Source organism: Pelobates fuscus, chromosome 3 (genome assembly GCF_036172605.1).
Source record: "Pelobates fuscus isolate aPelFus1 chromosome 3, aPelFus1.pri, whole genome shotgun sequence".
Taxonomy (NCBI): domain Eukaryota; kingdom Metazoa; phylum Chordata; class Amphibia; order Anura; family Pelobatidae; genus Pelobates; species Pelobates fuscus.
In genome coordinates this window covers 351783252-351804754 of record NC_086319.1, presented here as the reverse complement: position 1 = coordinate 351804754, position 21503 = coordinate 351783252, and the positions used below count along the sequence as shown (strand labels likewise).

The 21503-nt window shown below is 42.9% G+C and overlaps 1 protein-coding gene across 2 annotated transcripts in view; it reads right to left on the bottom strand.

Annotated features, from left to right (window-relative positions):
- SHANK3 (SH3 and multiple ankyrin repeat domains 3) overlaps window positions 1-2949 on the bottom strand; it is a 334590-nt gene extending 331641 nt beyond the window's left edge. For both annotated transcript variants that reach the window (XM_063449167.1, XM_063449168.1), the window contains exon 1: window positions 2831-2949. In XM_063449167.1, coding sequence (XP_063305237.1) covers window positions 2831-2847 — 17 coding nt within the window. In that variant the 5' untranslated portion in view covers window positions 2848-2949. The remainder of the gene's footprint in view (window positions 1-2830) is intronic.
- Between the last annotated feature and the right edge of the window lie 18554 nt (window positions 2950-21503).

Below are 21503 nucleotides of genomic sequence, written 5' to 3'. Positions count from 1 at the left end.
GCAATGACTCATTCCTACTCCTGAAATTCTTTTCTAGCTCAATAACTATTGCTCTTGTTACAAGAGAGACTTATTATTCTCAGGACTCTCAGCGAATCATACATATAGATATATATATGTGTTACATAATCTGTATGTTATTTCAATGACAGATCATGTTTTAGAATCTCATTGTGAACAGAGAGTGACGTTATCTGTGCAATAATGAACCGTAATGAACACAGAATAATTCACTTTCTCAAGACAACTAAAGGCAGCAACTGATATAGCTGCCACCTGGGACTGTGACTCCTATTTAACTTGGGCAGCCCAGGCCCCCGAACCCATGTAAGGGTTTAAATAAACTATAAACCCTTACAAGGTATTAGGTAACCTTGCACGTGCCCATATAACACTTCATCGATGGAACACAGTGGATGATGGTGGCATGGCCAAATATCTAACACTTTTCCATTTGTAATATGGACTAAAAAAATATTAACATTGCTCCGGGTCAAGGGCCGGCCAGGCCCCACTTCCAGATATATAAAGAAAATAATGGTCCAGGCACTCAGGGTAGTAGCAAAAATAGCAGCTTTATTGGGGCAATAGCAGCAACGTTTCGACCCAACCAGGTCTTTATTAAGGTTAATAAATACCTGGTTGGGTCGAAACTTTGCTGCTTTTGTCGCAATAAAGCTGCTATTTTTCCTACTATTCTGAGTGCCTGGACCATTATTTATTTATAAATATTAACATATCACAGAATAATCACAGATACATTCTATAAAATGCAACATATAGCTGATTGTAGACGTTTCCTGGTTTGTACTGATGGTATAATATTACAATATTATTTTTATGTTTTTGTCTTGGTTTCTGCGTTCATCTTGCTTCTCTCTTACATAAAATTAAAGAATAAGTCAGACCATGAGTATGATTGGTAGGACCTAATCTATGCGTTGCTCTGTCCATGCACACACTGATTATAATTACATTTTCCTTACAGAACTAACTGCCCGTGCTGATTTTCCTCGCCTAATGTGCTCTCCCCTATTAGTGGCGGCTGGACCTCAAGTCAAAGAGAGATCAGGCCGTAATTTCCCCTAAAGCTACAGTAAAGATTGTGGCTCTTCGATGACAAAGGTAAATTAAAATCACTTTAATTTACCTTTCACTTGGGTTCAAGGCTTTTGCTTATGTATTGTACATGTATTGGAGGACAATTGGAGTGCATGTAATGCTTTCAGTGCCAGAATAGTTATATTTTATTTAATTTGTTAGAAAGCTCCTAACGTTTTATTTTTATATTTAAAATGCAATTGGTTAATATGTGTTGACAATAACAGACTTATCACAATGTGTGCAGGGTGTGAGTTAATTATATTCCCAAGAGAATTAATGTTACAGTTGTGTTTCCTTCTCTTCACTATAACATGAATCATAAATCCTTGGGCAGTGCTCAGAAAAATCTAGATGGAGCTTTTACAAATGTATTAAGTATACAAGACCCTAACTGAGCTCTCTGCTCTGATAAATATAAGGGAGATATACCAGGATGGCAGAGGTCATGGTTGTGACTGGGCTGTGGAGTTCCGCCTGTCAGGGACTCAGTCCAGGATGAGGCCTACCTTGCAAAACTGCTACTTAATAATTTGCCTTATCAGCAATATTTTAAATAACAGTAAACTTGTCCTAGGGAGCTTGTGGTCTGCACCTCCAGCTGGTGCAGATCAATTTAATTGCTCCTTCTGTGGTTCCAGGGCTCAGGAAATTAGAGTGCTTCCACTGGATTACCATGGCAATGATCTAACTTATTTACCTAGCACCAGCTGTAAGAGTCTTCTGGAGGTGCACAGGCTACCCCATTGGACCACGAAGGCTACTATATGACCTCAACCGTCACCATGGATTCTTATACTATACACCCGCACAGGCAAATAGGTAAGCAGGGGAATGGTAAAAATAGTTTACATTTTTAAAAAAAAAATTATTAAACAACTTTTTTTTTTTAATTAAACCCCCCACACGCATTCTCCAACAGACAATTCACACATATCACACTTAGCCAATCTCACACACCTCACACTCATCCAGACATCACACATATATATTTATTTTTTTATAAAATATTTTACCAATTTCTAGTTACACCCCTGTTAGGTAGTTTGTTGTTGTGAAAATACTGACTGTAAATGATCCTCAGTTGAATAACGGAATAAACAAAAACCTACAGAAATATATCCAGTAAACATTGGTCTTGTGTAACAGCAGCATGTCTAAGGTACATCACTTACATTGAACACAACATATCACAAACATATCTTCCACACTATATACGATATCAAATTAAGCTACCACTTGTTTTTACAATCTGTTGCATATCTTGGAAACATTCCCTTTATTCTGAATATAGCTAGTTTCTTAACTTTAACATAGTATATATACATCCTCCTATAGTACAATTCCATAGATGCACATCCTGTATACAGATTACTTTTACGCAAGATATAACACGCTCCTTTTTCTTTACAGATAAAATTTAAAACATCTCATATCCACATAAACCTCAAATGCAGAATATGCAGCCCCCACATATTCAATATATTCTCCTTCAACACAAAAAATGCTTTAATGCAGAAACGGAATATGCAGTCCATGGTAATTACCACCAATTTGATACACTGCCTCTAATTTAGCATATACAACTTATTGCAACCCCTGTTAATTGAATTAAATACAACAAGTTTCCCAATACATAATTTACTGACCCATTGAAAGTAATATAGAGACGGGTACACACACACTCTAATATTAAGCCCAATACAATCTCCCACTCTTGCCATCTCACCTCACATCCCTAGGCATATGCTTGAGAATCCGCGCACACGTTCCAGCTCTGATTGAAGCTGTGTACAGTGACACACATGTGCATATGTTACACTAGTGCCAGTGAGCAGTTGCCTACGGTTGTACATATATTCTTTTTACTGGTGTATGGTGCGATTCGCCAGTCCTCCTCACATTTCCTCTGTAGGAAGTGGCTGCTTTTCCTGTTTCCCGGAGATGATTCCACTCACTATTGTTGTGTATCCGACAACTTGTGTGTATGCAGTTGGGTGTGTCCTTGCTCTGTGTTCTTTGTGTGTTTTGTGTGTGTTTTTGCCATATGTAATACACATCTGTAGGTGCATACGTTTTCATACGTTATACAGTACTATGTATAATACAGAACAGTATATTTACTTTTTATAATTCATTACTTAAAATAACCCATTAATATCCCTATTATAATGCACCCTGTTCATTATAACCATATTACTTTACAAACTCTATACCTCTTTTTTTTTAATTCTTTTCAACTACTTACCACTAGAAACAATATTAATACAGCTAAGTACCGCTAATAGCAATATTATCATACGTGATCCCTAATACTAATTGCTTTCTATTAAGTATTAACAATTCATAATAAATGGTTACTTGCTAAATTCCCCATATAGTTGAAATATCAGAGGTTACTAAATGGTGTGTAAATTGTCAGAGTTCCGATAGTCTAATATAAGCGATTGCTGTCTATGTAGATATCAGTAACTGCAAAAAGGATAAAACAGTCTAACATTCTGAGTCACTATACCACGTAGGGATTTATTCACTAAACACTGAATTATAGTAAATTAAAAGTCGGATTGCAAAGTTTAAACAGGCATTTTCTAGTTCAACTATAGTCACTGTGAGACAATTTTAGCCTACGCATTAGTAGCTCACAACAATTCAGTGTTTAGTGAATAAACATTATCTCATTGTTCAATTTTTAATGCATGGGCTCACGGAGAGCGTTATCTAATATACACAACATAAACAGGACAACAGGCCAGAAAAACTACACAAAAGAAAGTTTACCAGTCAAGGAAAAAACAATGTCCGTTACTCATAGCATAATCGGTGTAGATTTCCATTCTTACACAATATTATAATGGCCTCTATGGCAGAAATATCTACGTGGTGATTCACTGGTTCTCATTAACTCATATATCTCTGTGATAGCTGTTGCATCCAGCCCAGCATTTGGGAAAGCAGATATAGAAGTCTTCCTGGGGTCATTAATCTGGAGGAAGTGGAGCGAGATACGTTTTCAAACTTCAGAGCTGTATGAGTGATGTCATTGAAAAGAATACAAATTTGGATGCCAAGATCTTCACCACTTTGGAGCTTATTGCAAAATCACAGGATCACAGTCATTGAATTTGAGTATCATTAATATAATTGATCAACTTCTGACACTTGTATTTCCTCTTTACAGAGGAGGCCACCAGTTAGCAGGGCTGCCATCAGAAATTTTGGGGCCCCTGACAAAGCACAAGGTCTGGGCCCCCCCATGCCCCCTCTCTCCCGGGCCCGCCCACGCCCTACCTAGTCTGCTGACAATGATGCAGGACTGAATGTGGTGTGTATAGTGGAAGTGAATTAGAATGTGTGTAATGGATGTAGTGTTTGTGTGTATTAGATACTGTTTGTGCAGTGAATGCAGAGTGTGTGTTTGTGTAGCGGATGCAGTGTGTATAGTGAACGCAGAGTGTGTTTGAGTAGTGGATGTAGTGTGTGTACAGTGATGTAGTGGATGTAGTGTTTGTATGTACTAGATGAAATGTGTTTAGTGGATGCAGTGTCTGTAGTGGATGTAGTGTGTGTATTAGACGCAGTGTCTGTGTATAGTGAATGCAGAGTGTTTCAATTTGTGGTGGATGTAGTGTGTGTACTGTGAATACAGGATGTTTGTGTAGTGGATGCTGTGTGTACAGTTGATGCAGAGTGTATGTTAGTGTAGTGAATCCAGAGTGTGTGTCAGTATAGTGAATCCAGAGTGTGTGTCAGTATAGTGAATCCAGAGTGTGTGTCAGTATAGTGAATCCAGAGTGTGTGTCAGTATAGTGAATCCAGAGTGTGTGCATAGTTTAGTGAATGCAGAGTGTGTGTTAATGTGTAGTGAATGCAGAGAGTGTGTTAGTGTGTAGCGGATGCAGAGTGTGTGTTAGTGTGTAGTGAATGCAGAGAGTGTGTTAATGTGTAGTGAATGCAGAGAGTGTGTTAGTGTGTAGCGGATGCAGAGTGTGTGTTAATGTGTAGTGAATGCAGAGAGTGTGTTAATGTGTAGTGAATGCAGAGAGTGTGTTAGTGTGTAGCGGATGCAGAGTGTGTGTTAGTGTAGTGAATGCAGAGTGTGTTAATGTGTAGCGAATGCAGAGTGTGTGTGTCAGTATAGTGGATGCAGTGTGTGTATTGTATTAGTGTATTAGTGTATGCAGTGTGTGTTAGTGTATGCAGTGTGTGTTGTGTTAGTGTATGCAGTGTGTGTGTTGTGTTAGTGTATGTAGTGTGTGTTGTATTAGTGTATACAGTGTGTGTTAGTGTATGCAGTGTGTGTGTTGTATTAGTGTATGCGGTGTGTGTGTTAGTGTATGCAGTGTGTGTTGTATTAGTGTATGCAGTGTGTTTTGTGTCAGTGTATGCAGAGTGTGTGTTGTATTAGTGTATGCAGTGTGTGTTGTGTCAGTGTATGCAGAGTGTGTGTTGTGTTAGTGTATGCAGTGTGTTGTGTCAGTGTATGCAGTGTGTTGTGTCAGTGTATGCAGTGTGTGTTGTGTTAGTGTATGCAGTGTGTGTTGTGTTAGTGTATGCAGTGTGTGTTGTGTTGGTGTATGCAGTGTGTGTGTTGTGTTAGTGTATGTAGTGTGTGTGTGTTGTGTCAGTATATGCAATGTGTGTGTGTTGTGTCAGTGTATGTAGTGTGTGTGTTGTGTAAGTGTATGTAGTGTGTGTGTGTGTTGTGTTGGTGTATGCAGTGTGTGTGTTGTGTTAGTGTATGTAGTGTGTGTGTGTTGTGTCAGTATGCAATGTGTGTGTGTTGTGTCAGTGTATGTAGTGTGTGTGTTGTGTAAGTGTATGTAGTGCGTGTGTTGTGTTAGTGTATGTAGTGTGTGTTGTGTTAGTGTATGTAGTGTGTGTGTGTGTGTGTGTTGTGTCAGTGTATGCAGTGTGTGTGTGTTGTGTCAGTGTATGTAGGGTGTGTGTGTTGTGTCAGTGTATGTATTGTGTGTGTGTGTTGTGTCAGTGTATGTAGTGTGTGTGTGTGTGTTGTGTCAGTGTATGTAGTGTGTGTGTATGTAAATGTGCAATCTGGAGGCAGCGGGAGGAAGGGGCATATTTAACAACATTTTTTTTTTTTAAATTTACATTTTCTTAAATTCTTTCTCTCCCCCCCCCCCCCCTGCTTACCTTTGTCGAGGGAGGGGGGAGATTCCATCTCTGGTGGTCCGATGGGGGGCCCCCCCGCTCCCTGTTACCGCAGAGGGGGCCCAGGCAGCACACAGCTTCTTCTCTTCTCTCCTCCAATAACTCTCGCGAGACCCGCGGAGCGTTGCCATGGCAACCGGGTCTCGCAAGAGTTATTAGAAGAGAAGAGAGGAGAAGAGGAGAAGCTGTGTGCTGCCTGGGCCCCCTCTGCGGTAACAGGGAGCGGGGGCCCGCGGATGCACACATAGATAGCGATTTTCGCTATCTATGTGTGCAGAGAAAGAAAGTGGGGCCCAGGACTGCCAAAGCAGTCCGGGCCCCCCAGGGCCGCCGGGCTTGTGACAACCGTCATGGTTGTCACCCCCTGATGGCGGCCCTGACCGTCATGGTTGTCACCCACTGATGGCGGCCCTGCCAGTTAGAATAACAGTGCTAAACACTAAACTGAGAATTCCTAGTTCATTGAATATTTCTAAACATTAGGTGCAAAGAGACAAATTAAAAACAATATTTATGTAGCTTGGTTATTTTGTCACGGAGTTTGTAATTGTGTTTTTTTTTCCCCAATTGCTGACAATTGCTGCTTTTGTGAATAACCTTGGCTATCTTGAACTATTTATTTTTGTGAACCAATTTTTATTTTTCAAAACTGGATTTTTTTAAAAAAACTAAAATTAATTACAACGCAATGTCTGAACTTTATAATCATGAAATAAACTTTTAGTGATAGGAGTGAGTACACACGTTACATATTTAAAAAAAAAAAAATTCAGTCTGTAACATCTTTTCTTCTGCTAGGGATTGCATAGATGTTTGCCTTTTTTTTTTAATACAAGCTATGATTTGGGCTTGATTTAGTAAGCAGTTAAACAGTCTAGACATAGACATAAGGGCAGCACTAGCTTGAGGTTACATCTGAACCATATTTTTAAAGACATTCAATGCCACCTAATACTTCATGATTTACGCACTAAACCTGCCAAAACCCATGCAGTTACTTTTTTGTTTGAGTGTAAGTGCTGTAATAGTGACGCAATGGGACAAACTTTACTAGTAAACTGTAAATTAACCTGAAATCAAAGGGAAATTCACAGCAGGGGGATTATTAAACTCCACAGGCACAGACAGCCTTGCTTCCTTCCCTTACAACAAAAATACACTTTTATTAAAATAAACATGTTCTAGGTCCCCAGCATCCTCTATTAACCATGTGGGAACCTAGCAGACCCATCCTGTCCACCCACTGATCAATGAGTAGTGGACACACCAAAACATAACTCATAGTGATTGAAAAGGGTGTACATTTAAATGTAAAATTTAAGTCTTTCCCAAGAAGTTTCCAATAAGCCAACTCCTGCATCAAAAATACTCAAATAGTGTTTTAGAAAAAAGTTTTACACACCTTAATCCAGGGCAAAGCTCCCGGCGCTGCTCGCCGCACCCCATCTGACGTCACGGGTGCTGCTCCGAGGTCCAATCAAATAAATGGACCATTTTACTAGCTCAGAGCGTATTAAGGTCGCCATGAACCTAAAAAGTTTGGGAACCACAAGATATACCAGAAATGTCCTCTTGAAAGTCTAAAATGGTGGCAACTAATTGCTGGAATCCATACGCTGGATCAAAGACACATAACAATAAAATAGCTTTACTCTACAGAAACCTCTCAATGATTTGTGTTTAGGCTGTTGTCGTTCTTAAAAAAAAGTGAATTCCTCCCTGCTGCCTACATCTTCACGTCCATTCACTAACCTACAAAATGTTATTGTCATTGTATTTTTGTATGCGATTCCCTAAACCAATTAAAAAAAATAAAAGAAAGAAAGGAAAAATACGAGTCAGAGAAATGTATTTGAAGCTTCTGGTGTTTAGGCGTCTACAAAAGTAAACTGTACAAGGAAAACGTAATCAAAAAAAGGAAACCTCAACGAGTGAAGGTCATTTATCTTACAGTGAGTGCATCTAGCTTGTGAATGGTTTGGGAAGTCAAAGAAGAATAGCAATATAATGGTGCACTACCTGTAAATGATAAAAATGCTCTATAGATATCTCATCGGTGGGATTTTAGGAAAATAAAAAAATGCATTCTTTGCTGGGTATTGCCAGATCACAGATTTATATGTGTTTAGGGGAAAACAACGTAACACAATTCAGCTGTGTCAAATTCAAAAACTCTTTGACAAATCTCTTAAGTAAAGTCCAAACACCGCATCCATTGCCTGTAACTGTACAAAGATAAGGACGAAAAAAACAAGTGATCCCACCATAGCTTCGGAGACACAGTATTCAATATTCAATTCTAAACTGATTTAAAATACTGCGAATATTTGATGGAAAAGTTTTGTCGAAGTAAAAACTATTTGTTTAACTCTAAGCCGCAAAGCATACACATTTATTTAGTATTAATTGTTCTCAACTAATTTAATTTCAGTTTGCTATTTTTATAAATATAGAAAAATATAAATATATTTATTGAACATGGCCAATGTTCAGGGGCTGGAACAATTCCCTTATAACCCATCTCGTTGGCATACAAAAAAAAAGTAAAACAAACAAAGATAAAAGGTGATGAAAGGACCTTTTTATTGTTATTATTGTTATTATTGCCATTTATATAGCACCAACAGATTCCGTAGCGCTTTACAATATTATGAGAGGGGGGATTTAACTATAAATAGGACAATTACAAAACATTTGTACATTGTATGTTTCTTGAACCATCAAAAATAGATTTTCATTAGATTTTTTAAGTATGTTATGAATACACACTGTGACTTCACCAGCATTTGTACACAAATAAAATTAAAGCTTAAAGGCACAAGCTATGTCTTCAGGCAAGCAAAACCACTAAGAACTGGCATGTTAACGCAATGAAATGTGAAAAACATAAAACAGGTGAATTGACAAGTATGAGGCCATACAAAAGAATAAAGAAAAAATAATAAATATAAAAAAAAAAAAACAGCAACAAGGATGAAAAATCCCATAATGCCAACAGCAAATGCCACCATAACAGCCCTTGATCCCGTAATAAAAATGTTTAGAAAAACGGCGCCTCAGAGGGGATATGATAACATTATAAAAATATATCCTGGGATAATAAAACCATTGTCTGAAAATCTATTCACACACAGGACTATACATAGGACACAAGATCATGCGTTTAGACTGGAAGAAATGAGATTTAGTCTAAGGCAAAAGGAAAAGTTTTTTTTTACTGTAAGAACAATAAGGATTTGGAATTCTCTGCCTGAAGAAGTGGTTTCATCAGAGTCTGTACAGATTTTTAAACAGCAACTTGATACAGACTTTCAAAAACATAATATTCAATGATATAATTTTTCAACTGTAGGGTAATAGCTTATTGATCCAAAGATAAATCTGACTGCCATACTGGGGTCAGGAAGGGATTTTTTTTTTGTTGCAAAATTGGAAGTGCTTCAAACTGGGTTTTTTGCCTTCATTTGGATCAACAGCAAAATACAGAAGTGATAAAGGACAAATAAATGGACACATGTCTCTTTTTAGCCTATGCAACTATGTAACATATTTGTTGTGTGTCCAATCCACTCAGAAACAACAAAATATCTTTACATTATTTGAAAAAAAAACATTACTTTCTGTGTGAATGCTATATGCGAAAAAGATGTAACTGTTTGTTTTTATTTTTAAAGAAGTGGAGATATATTTGCATACAAATTGGCATATGGTAGTAGGTGTACTGTCCGCCAACTAGATTTAAAATATTATAGATATTCAGAAAAAACACACTTTGGTGCACATTCAAATGTTCATATTACATAATTCCACTTTTTACAAAATAAAAGTTAACATTTAAAGTTATCGGTATAAAATAAATGTTTACGATTTTTTTTCACAGTGCTTTTCTCTTACACCTTACACCTTTTTTATTGACTTTGGAAGAATAAAAAGCTAGGTTGACTTAGAAATCAAAACTACAACGTTTGAATGGGATTTAGATGGTGCATTAACCAAAGAAGCTATATCACCAGCTTGCTATACATACGGGGCAGGCACCACTGTTAGGCAAACTAGGCATTCCCCTTGGGCGCCGGCCTGCTGGGGGTGCCCACCGGGATATTTCCTGGTGGGCTCCCCATATCTGGGGCTGCAGCGCTGGGCGATCGGCTCTCGAGCCGCCCTCCCCAGCGCCGGGTCGATCCTTAAGGTGCCCAAAGGTGTGGGCACCGAGAGGATCCCTGTCACAGGGGGGCCAGGAGGTGGCCATCTGGCCACCTCAGGGCGCCTCCGAAGCTGTGCGCTAGGTGCCTGCTCTGCCAACAAATCCCAGTGTCCTGAGGAGGAGAGGCTGTTCTTGCAGCTCCGCACTCCTCCCTCGCGCCCTCTGTGATGCCGGGAGCCGGAATATGACATCCTAAACAGCGCGTTGAAGGAGTGAGGAGCTGCCCCATACTGGACCCGAGGGAGGTGAGTGTTTGAGTGTTTGACTGTCAGTGAGAGTATGTGTGAGTGTCTGCCTGTGTGTGTGTCTGTCTGTCAGTGAGTTAGTATGTATGTCAGTGAGTGTTTGTGTCTGTGTGTGCCTGTCAGTGAGTGAGTGTATGTATGTATGTATGAATGTCAGTGAGTGTCTGTGTGTCTGTCAGTGAGTGAGTATATGTATGTCGTCAATGAGTATCTGTGTGTGTGTGTGTGAGTGTATGTTTGTCAGTGAGTGAGTGCATGTATGTCAGTGAGTGTCTGTGTGTGTGTGTCTGTCTGTCAGTGTGTGTGTGTGTCTGTCAGTGAGTGAGTGTGTGTAGCGGATTGGTACCGGGCTGTCCCACGACATGTATGAGAATAAGTGTATTTGGTCATATGGCTGGTTTAATGTGTATGTACATGTATAGAAAGCATGGTATCCGGGTATAATGACAGTTAAATGTATGTAAAGAATTGTATTCCTCTAGTTGTTCGGTAGAATCATTCAAATAAAACAAGGGAATGAAACTACCGAACAACCAGACCACCCAGGAATGAGTGTGCCTCCAATTACCGTTTGCAACAATGTTGCAAACAGGTAATTGGCAATCAGTGCAGTGTGGTCTTTGTCCTCTGGGTGGCCGCCATTCGGGAAACAAACACGTGGCGGCGGCCATCTTAAACTACCGAACAGCGGTGTTTTGCCGTCGAGTGTCTGGAACTAAAATCGGACACTTGACTAGGCAAACACCGCTGAGACCTCCATACTTCCAGAAATTCGTATGGAAACTACCGAATGACCCGCCGTTCGGTAGAAAGAGCCCCATAAACAAGGGAATTCATTCAAACCCTCTCCAGGCTCTATAACACAGGCAATTCGCCTGTTTTCATTCCCTTGTTTGTGACCGACCGCAGGGCCAAAATGCATGGAACTGTTTTCGGATACTTTACCCATGCGGTCGGTCAAATCTTTGGAACCCCATATCTCACGAACCATTCATCCGAATGGGCTAATTTTTAAGTATGTTGGTCCCCCAGAATAGAGCTATCTGGGGATGTTGGATTTGTGGATGTACCCCAAGTATTTAGGGTACATCCAAAACTCGGGGAAAACTGTGTACACAATAAGGGGATTATGATGCTAGAGGAGGGGAGGAGATCTGTGGGAGGTTACTACTTAGAGATTGGATAATGTCTTAAGTGATAGAACCTCCTCCCTTGCATGGGAGAGGGCTTTATAAGGAACTGTGGAATAAAGCTTGTCAGACTACTCCTGAAACTGTGTGTCGTCCAGTTATTGGGATTGCGATGGGGATACTGCTGTATTACTTTACCTGCTGGAAACCTTGCCTGTGGACTTAACATCACCTTGTTCCTGAGCCTCACTGGAATCTCTAGTGGAGAATAGCTGTGCAAGATCGGCTCTCCGCTACATTGGTTGGCAGCGCTGGGATCCAAACTCACAGAGGAACAAGCGTAAATGGAGTACGGATGGAGATTGATTTTTCTGCGCTAAAACGCTCCACGCTAAAGGACCTCCTAGAGGCAAGGGGTATACAAGCCAGCAATAAGAAGAAAGCAGTACTTGTTACAGAACTCATGGCAGAGTACAGAATGGAGGGCGATTCAGTTCCGGCACAGAGGGAGCCGGGAGGAACACCACAAGGATCGGAATTCCAGAGGCAGGTTCAGTTCAGGCTATCCTTTTATGGGGAAAACCCCCCAACAGAAATTGTTACCAGGACAATGGCCGAGGTACAAGAATTCATCCTAAGGACACAGGCACCAGAACAAAGCTCTGCAATTAATGTGCCACAGGAAGGTAAGCCTAAAATACCATACCAGGCTTTTAAAACATATGTGGAGGCAGAGGAAGATATAGACGCTTTCCTGCAAGACTTTGAAAGACTGTGTGCACTGCATAAAATTAACGCAGAGGACTGGGTATCTATTTTGGCCGGAAGGTTAACCGGGAGGGCAGCAGAGGCATATCGGACTGTACCTAATGACGAAATAAGGAATTACAGTAAAGTGAAAGAAATTATACTCGCCAGGTATGCTATAACACCCGAGGCATACCGGCGGAGGTTCCGGGATCTAAAGAAAACAGAGAAGGACTCGCACGCAGAGTGGGTATGCCGATTACAGGGGGCAGCGCTCGGGTGGGTGCAAGCTAGCAAGGCACGTTCTATGGAGGATGTAATACAAATGTTGCTGATGGAGCAGTTCTATGAGGGAGTAACCAATGAGGTCCAGGAATGGGTAAGGGACAGAAACCCTACTTCCCTTACCGAGGCGGCTAGGAAAGCGGATGACTACCTGGATGCACGCAGGTCACAAAAACCTGCAGCTCCAAAAGCAACCTTTAAAACATTCGGGGGAAACAACTACACCCCAGCTCCACCGAGACCGCTACCACCACCTCCACCACCCGCTGCACAGCCCCGGTTCCGACAACCCACCGCTGGCCCCTGTCATCACTGCCAGAAGTGGGGACATTATAAAAGGGAATGCCCACAGCTACGGGACCGTTCCACCTGGATTCGTCCAGGCCCACCTCCACCCAGGGCGGCCGCAGCCCACCACTACCAGGACCTAGTCACCACCCCATATGGTTCCGCAGTCCCCATTACTACTGTGGAACAATGGGAGGTACTGCACGAGGCAGATCCGGTCCAGGCCAATGTGGATAATCTACGGCACCATCGACAGACGGTATATCTGAATGGTACAGCAGTCCGGGGATTACGAGATTCGGGAGCCACCATCACTTTGGTACAGAGCCACCTGATTTCAGATCAGGCAAAACTGAACAAAACTGTTGCCGTCCGGGTAGCTGGGGGAGCAGTGTACCGGCTACCTACAGCAAGGGTACATTTACATTGGGGAGCGGGGGCAGGGGAAGTGGAGGTGGGGTTGATGCCACATTTACCGGCGGAGGTTTTATTGGGGAACGATCTGGGGAGGCTCACTTCTGCTTTTGAGCCCCAGTCACCCACCACAGGAGAGGTCAACCCTGTAGTCACCCGACAACAGGCCCGCACCCAGGACCACAACACACTGCCGGAGGTCCAGGTAAGCAACCCTACCCCCCCTCTAGAATGTGTCCCCTGGGCTCCACCTAATGAATTTGTAGCTGAAGTCGCAACAGACCCCACGCTTCAGGTGTATAGGGACAAGGTTGGCACGGGTTCCCCCGGGGCGGAGGGAGAGAAGTTTATCTGGGATAAACAACTTTTATACAGGGAAACAACCAAACAGATTACGGGGTTAGACCCGATAGCGAGGAGACAATTAGTGGTACCACAGCGGTACCGGGCTGAATTACTCCGGATAGCGCATGATATTCCGCTATCCGGACATCTAGGGGTTAGTCGCACCAGGTACAGACTAACCCAGAGTTTCTTCTGGCCAGGGATTAGCCAGGAAGTACGCAGATATTGCACGACTTGCGATACCTGCCAGAGAGTGGGAAAAAGGGGGGATCGCAGGAAGGCTAAACTTCACCCCTTACCCATAATAGAGGAACCTTTTAGCCGAATAGCGGTGGATCTGATAGGCCCCCTCAATAAAGTTAGCCCGTCAGGAAAACGGTATATTTTAACGGTCGTAGATTATGCCACCAGGTATCCAGAGGCAGTGGCTCTGACCAACATCCACGCTGAGACGGTCGCGGATGCCCTCATGCGGATATTCTCCCGGATGGGATTACCCAGGGAGATTATCTCGGATCAGGGTACCCAGTTTACCGCAGAATTCACCCAACACCTCTGGAGGATCTGTGGCATTAAGCCTATTATCAGCGCCCCTTACCACCCCCAGACGAACGGGCTCTGCGAACGATTCAATGGTACCTTGAAGCAGATGCTCCGAACCTTCGCAGAGACCCACAAGGACTGGGAACGATTCCTGCCGCACCTCCTATTTGCATACCGGGAGGTGCCGCAGGAATCCACAGGGTTCTCCCCGTTTGAATTATTGTTTGGAAGGAGGGTCCGAGGCCCATTGGATCTTATTAGAGAGCATTGGGAGGGAGACCGGAGCACAGATGGCACTCCCATCCTACCATATGTGTTGGCCTTTCGGGACCGCCTAGAAGCGTTGACCAAGACGGTACGGGAAAACCTTCAGGAGGCCCAGACCCGCCAGCGTACATGGTATGATCGGGGAGCCAGGGACCGTAGCTTTCAGGTCGGGCAGAAGGTACTAATTTTAAAACCTGTCCGACATGATAAGTTACAGGCCGCCTGGCAGGGCCCATATAAGGTGGTGGAGCAAAGATGCGATACCACCTATATTATCGGCCCCTGCACAGGGACTGGGGGGCGACGCATGCTCCATGTGAACATGCTGAAGCCCTACCACGAGCGTACTGAGGAGGTAACCGCCATCTGTGCCCCTAACACGGAAGAGTTTGACAGCTTACCCCTCCCCGATTTGCTGGGGGATGGGCAGCTGTCCGGAGATTTAGGGGAGGTTACGCTGGGAGATCGGCTGAGCCCACAGGAGCGGATCGAGGTACAGCAACTATTGGAAGAGAAACGCGACACGTTCTCTAATGTACCTGGATACACGCCTCTGGCAACTCACCGGGTCGAGACCCCAGGGCAACTACCCATGCGCCAGATGCCATACCGCATTCCAGAAGCGGTACGGGCAAACATGCGTAAGGAGATCGACGAAATGCTCCAACTGGGGGTGATTGAACCCTCAGACAGTCCTTGGGCATCTCCTGTAGTCCTCGTACCAAAGCGAGACGGTACGACCCGCTTCTGCGTGGACTATAGGAGATTGAACGAGAAGACTGTATCTGACGCCTATCCGATGCCCCGGATAGACGAGTTACTGGACAGAATGGCCAGGGGCCAATACCTCATCACTATTGACTTGTGTAAAGGGTATTGGCAAATCCCCCTGGCCCCAGACGCCATCCCGAAGTCGGCCTTTGTCACCCCATTTGGCTTGTACCAGTTTAAGGTCATGCCATTTGGGATGAAAAACGCCCCAGCCACCTTCCAAAGGATGGTGGATCGACTCCTAGATGGATTCCAGGACTATACATGTGCCTACCTGGACGATATTGCTATTTTTAGCAATACGTGGCAGGAACACTTAGCTCACATCGGAGCTGTACTAGATAGGATAAGGGAAGCAGGTCTGACCTTGAAGCCGGCCAAGTGTAGTATCGGCATGGCTGAGGTACAATACCTGGGACATAGAGTAGGGTGCGGTAAACAAAAACCCGAACCCGCCAAAGTAGAGGCTGTAGCCCAGTGGCCCACCCCTAGGACTAAGACCCAGGTTTTAGCGTTTCTAGGGACAGCAGGGTATTACCGGAAGTTTGTTCCCAATTATAGCGCCCTGGCCAAACCCCTCACTGACCTGACCCGTAAGAACCTTCCCCGCCAAGTAAACTGGACCCCGGAGTGTGAGCAGGCATTCCAACAATTGAAAAATGCACTGATAAATGCCCCTGTCTTGGCAGCTCCCAATCCAACTAAACGTTTTCTTGTTCACACAGACGCTTCTATGTTTGGATTGGGGGCAGTACTGAGTCAAGTCGGGGCCGATGGCGGGGAACATCCAGTGGCTTACATCAGTCGCAAACTGTTACCTCGAGAAGTAAGCTACGCCGCCATCGAAAAGGAATGCCTGGCTGTGGTGTGGGCCCTAAAGAAGCTACAACCCTATTTATATGGACAGCCCTTTTCCTTGCTCACGGATCACAACCCGTTAGTCTGGCTGAACCGGGTGGCTGGAGACAACGCCAGGCTGCTGCGCTGGAGTTTGGCGCTACAGCCTTTTGACTTTAATATCCAGTACCGGCCGGGTAAGCAGAATGGAAATGCTGACGGGTTGTCAAGACAAACTGACTTAGAGAAATGATCCGTGAGCCCCCGGACATCCCCAAGCCGATCCGTGTTGGATCAGACTGTGTATGCCGGCTTGTGGGCAAGGGGGAGCAGTGTAGCGGATTGGTACCGGGCTGTCCCACGACATGTATGAGAATAAGTGTATTTGGTCATATGGCTGGTTTAATGTGTATGTACATGTATAGAAAGCATGGTATCCGGGTATAATGACAGTTAAATGTATGTAAAGAATTGTATTCCTCTAGTTGTTCGGTAGAATCATTCAAATAAAACAAGGGAATGAAACTACCGAACAACCAGACCACCCAGGAATGAGTGTGCCTCCAATTACCGTTTGCAACAATGTTGCAAACAGGTAATTGGCAATCAGTGCACTGTGGTCTTTGTCCTCTGGGTGGCCGCCATTCGGGAAACAAACACGTGGCGGCGGCCATCTTAAACTACCGAACAGCGGTGTTTTGCCGTCGAGTGTCTGGAACTAAAATCGGACACTTGACTAGGCAAACACCGCTGAGACCTCCATACTTCCAGAAATTCGTATGGAAACTACCGAATGACCCGCCGTTCGGTAGAAAGAGCCCCATAAACAAGGGAATTCATTCAAACCCTCTCCAGGCTCTATAACACAGGCAATTCGCCTGTTTTCATTCCCTTGTTTGTGACCGACCGCAGGGCCAAAATGCATGGAACTGTTTTCGGATACTTTACCCATGCGGTCGGTCAAATCTTTGGAACCCCATATCTCACGAACCATTCATCCGAATGGGCTAATTTTTAAGTATGTTGGTCCCCCAGAATAGAGCTATCTGGGGATGTTGGATTTGTGGATGTACCCCAAGTATTTAGGGTACATCCAAAACTCGGGGAAAACTGTGTACACAATAAGGGGATTATGATGCTAGAGGAGGGGAGGAGATCTGTGGGAGGTTACTACTTAGAGATTGGATAATGTCTTAAGTGATAGAACCTCCTCCCTTGCATGGGAGAGGGCTTTATAAGGAACTGTGGAATAAAGCTTGTCAGACTACTCCTGAAACTGTGTGTCGTCCAGTTATTGGGATTGCGATGGGGATACTGCTGTATTACTTTACCTGCTGGAAACCTTGCCTGTGGACTTAACATCACCTTGTTCCTGAGCCTCACTGGAATCTCTAGTGGAGAATAGCTGTGCAAGATCGGCTCTCCGCTACAGTGTGTCTGTGAGTGAGTGAGTGTGTGTGTGTCTGTCAGTGAGTGAGTGAGTGTATGTATGTCAGTTAGTGTCTGTGTGTGTGTGTCAGTGAGTGAGTGTATGTCTGCCAGTGAGTGAGTGTGTCTGTCTGTCACTGAGTGTGTGTTTTTGTGTGTGTGTGTGTGTCTGTCTGTCAGTGATTAAGTGTAAGTCTATCAGTGAGTGAGTGTCTGTCTGTCAGTAAGTGTATGTCTACCTCTCTGTCAGTAAGTGTGTGTGTGTCTGTTTGTCAGTGAGTGTGTGTGTGTGTGTCTGTCAGTGAGTTTTTGTGTGCGTGTCAGTGAGTGTGTGTGTGTCAGTGAGTGAGTGCGTATGTGAGTGTGTGTGTGTCTGTCAGTGAGTGAATGTGTGTGTCTGTCAGTGAATGAATGTGTGTGTCTGCAAATGTTTGTCTGTCAGTGAGTGAGTGACATGAGGGGGCGGCAAAATGGATCTTTGCCTAGGGCGGCAGAAATCCTTGCACCGGCCCTGCATACATACATACATGTAATAAGCTATGAAATGTTCTGAATATTGAAACATAAAAAAGAGGCATGATTGATTGCACTTATCATTACGGCCAAAGCTGCCATGTAGCTATAATTAAACCAAGAGATGAATACTACCTTACCTTAAGGGAAGATGTAAGCAAATGGAAAAGAAGACATGTACATCACTTGAATTAAAGTGTGATTGTAGACGGCAATGTAAGCTGTGTTTTATTTGCATTTGTATTGATACAGCAGAGGGAATGGTTGGGAAAGAGTGAAATGTGTTTTTCTATTTTAATAGGGTGGCATCAAGTAATGATTTATGGTCATAGAAGCCCCTTACAAGTCGTGTCATAAAGAGTACACTGGGGTTTCTGAACATGGACAAGTGAATTATTCATAGAACATGTACCAGGAATGGTATTAGGTAAATGTACCTAAATTATATTAGGAGGAAGAGGAGTTGTATCTTAATTACTCACTCACTTTATTGTGCTGTACAACAATACACACATGTGCATCATTGTTACTCAAATAACTGATCTAAGCATATAACCAAGTGACTTACACATTCGGGCATTGACAACAGATATATTATTTGCATAAATAGAATTGAGAAGCAGACTTGGAAACAAACCAAACTAGTATATAGTCTTCCCTGTAGACTGAACATCAGTGTTTACTGAGTATTCTATAGGCAGCGGTTGTATGGTCTGTTTGGGACACTGGATCCAAACTGATATGCACTGGTTAGAGGAGGGAGTATAATTATCTTTGAGAATTCATGTTGCATAAAACACTTAATTAAACAAGGCTCTCTCTTAAAAATCATCCTTGAAAATATTGCGGAATTGAAGGCTGAGAGCATACATTATACATTCTACATCCATTTAGATTGTCATCCAAGTAGTCCAGTAATCATTCAAGTAGTCAAATTAACAACTAGAGTAACTGTAAAACTTCGATATAGAAAGTCGAATCGAAGTTAGTATACCTTAGTGGAATAAGACAATTCTCTTGAGCAAAAACATTGTGGTGTATCTCGAATATAGTGATGAGGATCAGCTATGCAATTATTGCTTTCTGTAATTTATTTTTCGTGTTAAATTGTTATATTGTGTAGGTAAAGCAGTGGTTATTCTTTCACTGGGGCACAGAATATAACCTAATCACTCTCATCCCAGTAATTCTTTTATTTAATGCAATTCCAAGGAACCGCAAGAATTTGAAAAAGTATGTAGGTCAACCATCCCAATACTTTACAATAATGCTGAAAACGATTTACTGAAAACACAAATAAAAAGCTGCCATTTCCTTTTAAAGACCTCCATCTTAGACTAGCAAATACAACAAACAAAACAAGCAAACTAAATAGTATGTGAGGATTGCATTTGCCTATAGAAAGCCACCCCTAATTAATCGTCTTACATGGAATGACCAACTCCCAACTCTTGCTGCCAAGAAATAATACAGAAATGACATTATAAAAAAAAACATCAGTCCTACAGATTTCCTTTACAATATGAAACAGCCCAAACAATACTCCTATGAAATCAGTTCTGAATATCAACTTAATATCCTGTCTACATCTATGTATACCATAACAGGTCACATACACCTTTATAACATATTTACCCAGAAACATGTACAAAACTGGATGCCATTGAGGGTGAATCCCAAAAGGTACTTAGTGGATTGGATAAAATTAATCTAAGAAACATAGAATGTGATGGCAGCTAAGAACCATTCGGCCCATCTAGTCTGCCCAATTTTATAAATGCTTTCATTAGTCCATGACCTTATCTTATAGTTAAGATAGCCTTATGCCTATCCCACACATGCTTAAACACCTTCACTGTGTTAACCTCTACCACTTCAGCTGGAAGGCTATTCCATGCATCCACTACCCTCTCAGTAAAGTAATACTTCCTGATACAATTTTTAAACCTTTTGTAAGGAAACCTAGGATATCCAATCCTCATTCGGTAGTTTCCTCCCAAACCACCAGAGCATCAGTGATTATAGCTCTCCGTTCAGTAGATGAAATAAACGAAATCCATACGAACACAATAGCTTTACAACATGATTCCCTTAATAAAGCATACGAATCCCCAAACATCAGCCAAAGTCAAGAAGAAGGGTACAACAGAACTGGCTTTTAATGACCACACACTGGCTTTCATGCAAGTCCCCATGCAAGGGGACATCCCACAGGGAGGGACACAGTACAACCAATCATTTACAGGAAAAACGTAAAACACTCCCAGTACAACCATACAATTCCCTCCCCTAGTCCTGGAGATAACCAAGTCTGATAAAGTAATAACATGATTATCTCCAGGCAGAAAAATCACAATTTTCCCCAATATTCAGAACACCCCTTTAGGCATGGGGTATCCCCACAAACAATATGTCCCCTGATAGCCCCGATCTGGGTGACAAACTTATTCAAATTTCACCCAGATCGGTTCAGGGGTTCTCAAAAAGTATGGAAGTCTTTTGTGACCGGCTAGCCGCGAGGTGGCTGCCCAAAATAGTTCCAGGAGTTTGGGTAGTTTTGACGGTCTATTCAGTTAAGTGGAAAAAAACAAATAATTCCACGAATGGATTCCCTTGGCTCTTAGCAGCGATTGTTCCCCTCATTGGAATGCACAAAGTACCGAACAGCACTCTTTTAGCTGTTCGGGAAATAAAGACCCAGTGTTCGTTTGTTGAGACCGGTGTTCAGGAAGTTGGGTGTCCGGTTTTAGTTCCAGACACTCGACGACCAAGTCCCGCTGCCTTTGTTCACATGAAAAAAAATGGCCACCATGTAATATAAGTTAGAAATACAAATCATACATCCCGGGATAAGTCTCGATCCCCCAAGCAAAGTGTCCAAAAAGCACCCAGGTTGGGTGTACCTAACCCTAGAAATTATTGAATGAAGTTGGACTGGGCTAAGGTCATCCTGATTGGGTGTGGAGTTCCAGGCTGCCACGGCTAAGTTCCGGACATGGATATAGTCTGTTTTCTTCCAGGAGAAAGGTAGCTCCCCCTGGCTCCTGGGTATCGATTGTTGGCTTGTCTCTCCTCCACCTCGTCTCCAAAACACACTCTCCTAGGTGTTAATTTGAGGGAGTAGGAATGGTTGGTAGTTTACCGGGCAGTCACACTAAACCAGGCCGACTTAGAGTTTCATGCATTTGCCACCTGGTCCCGCTGGAAGGCTCC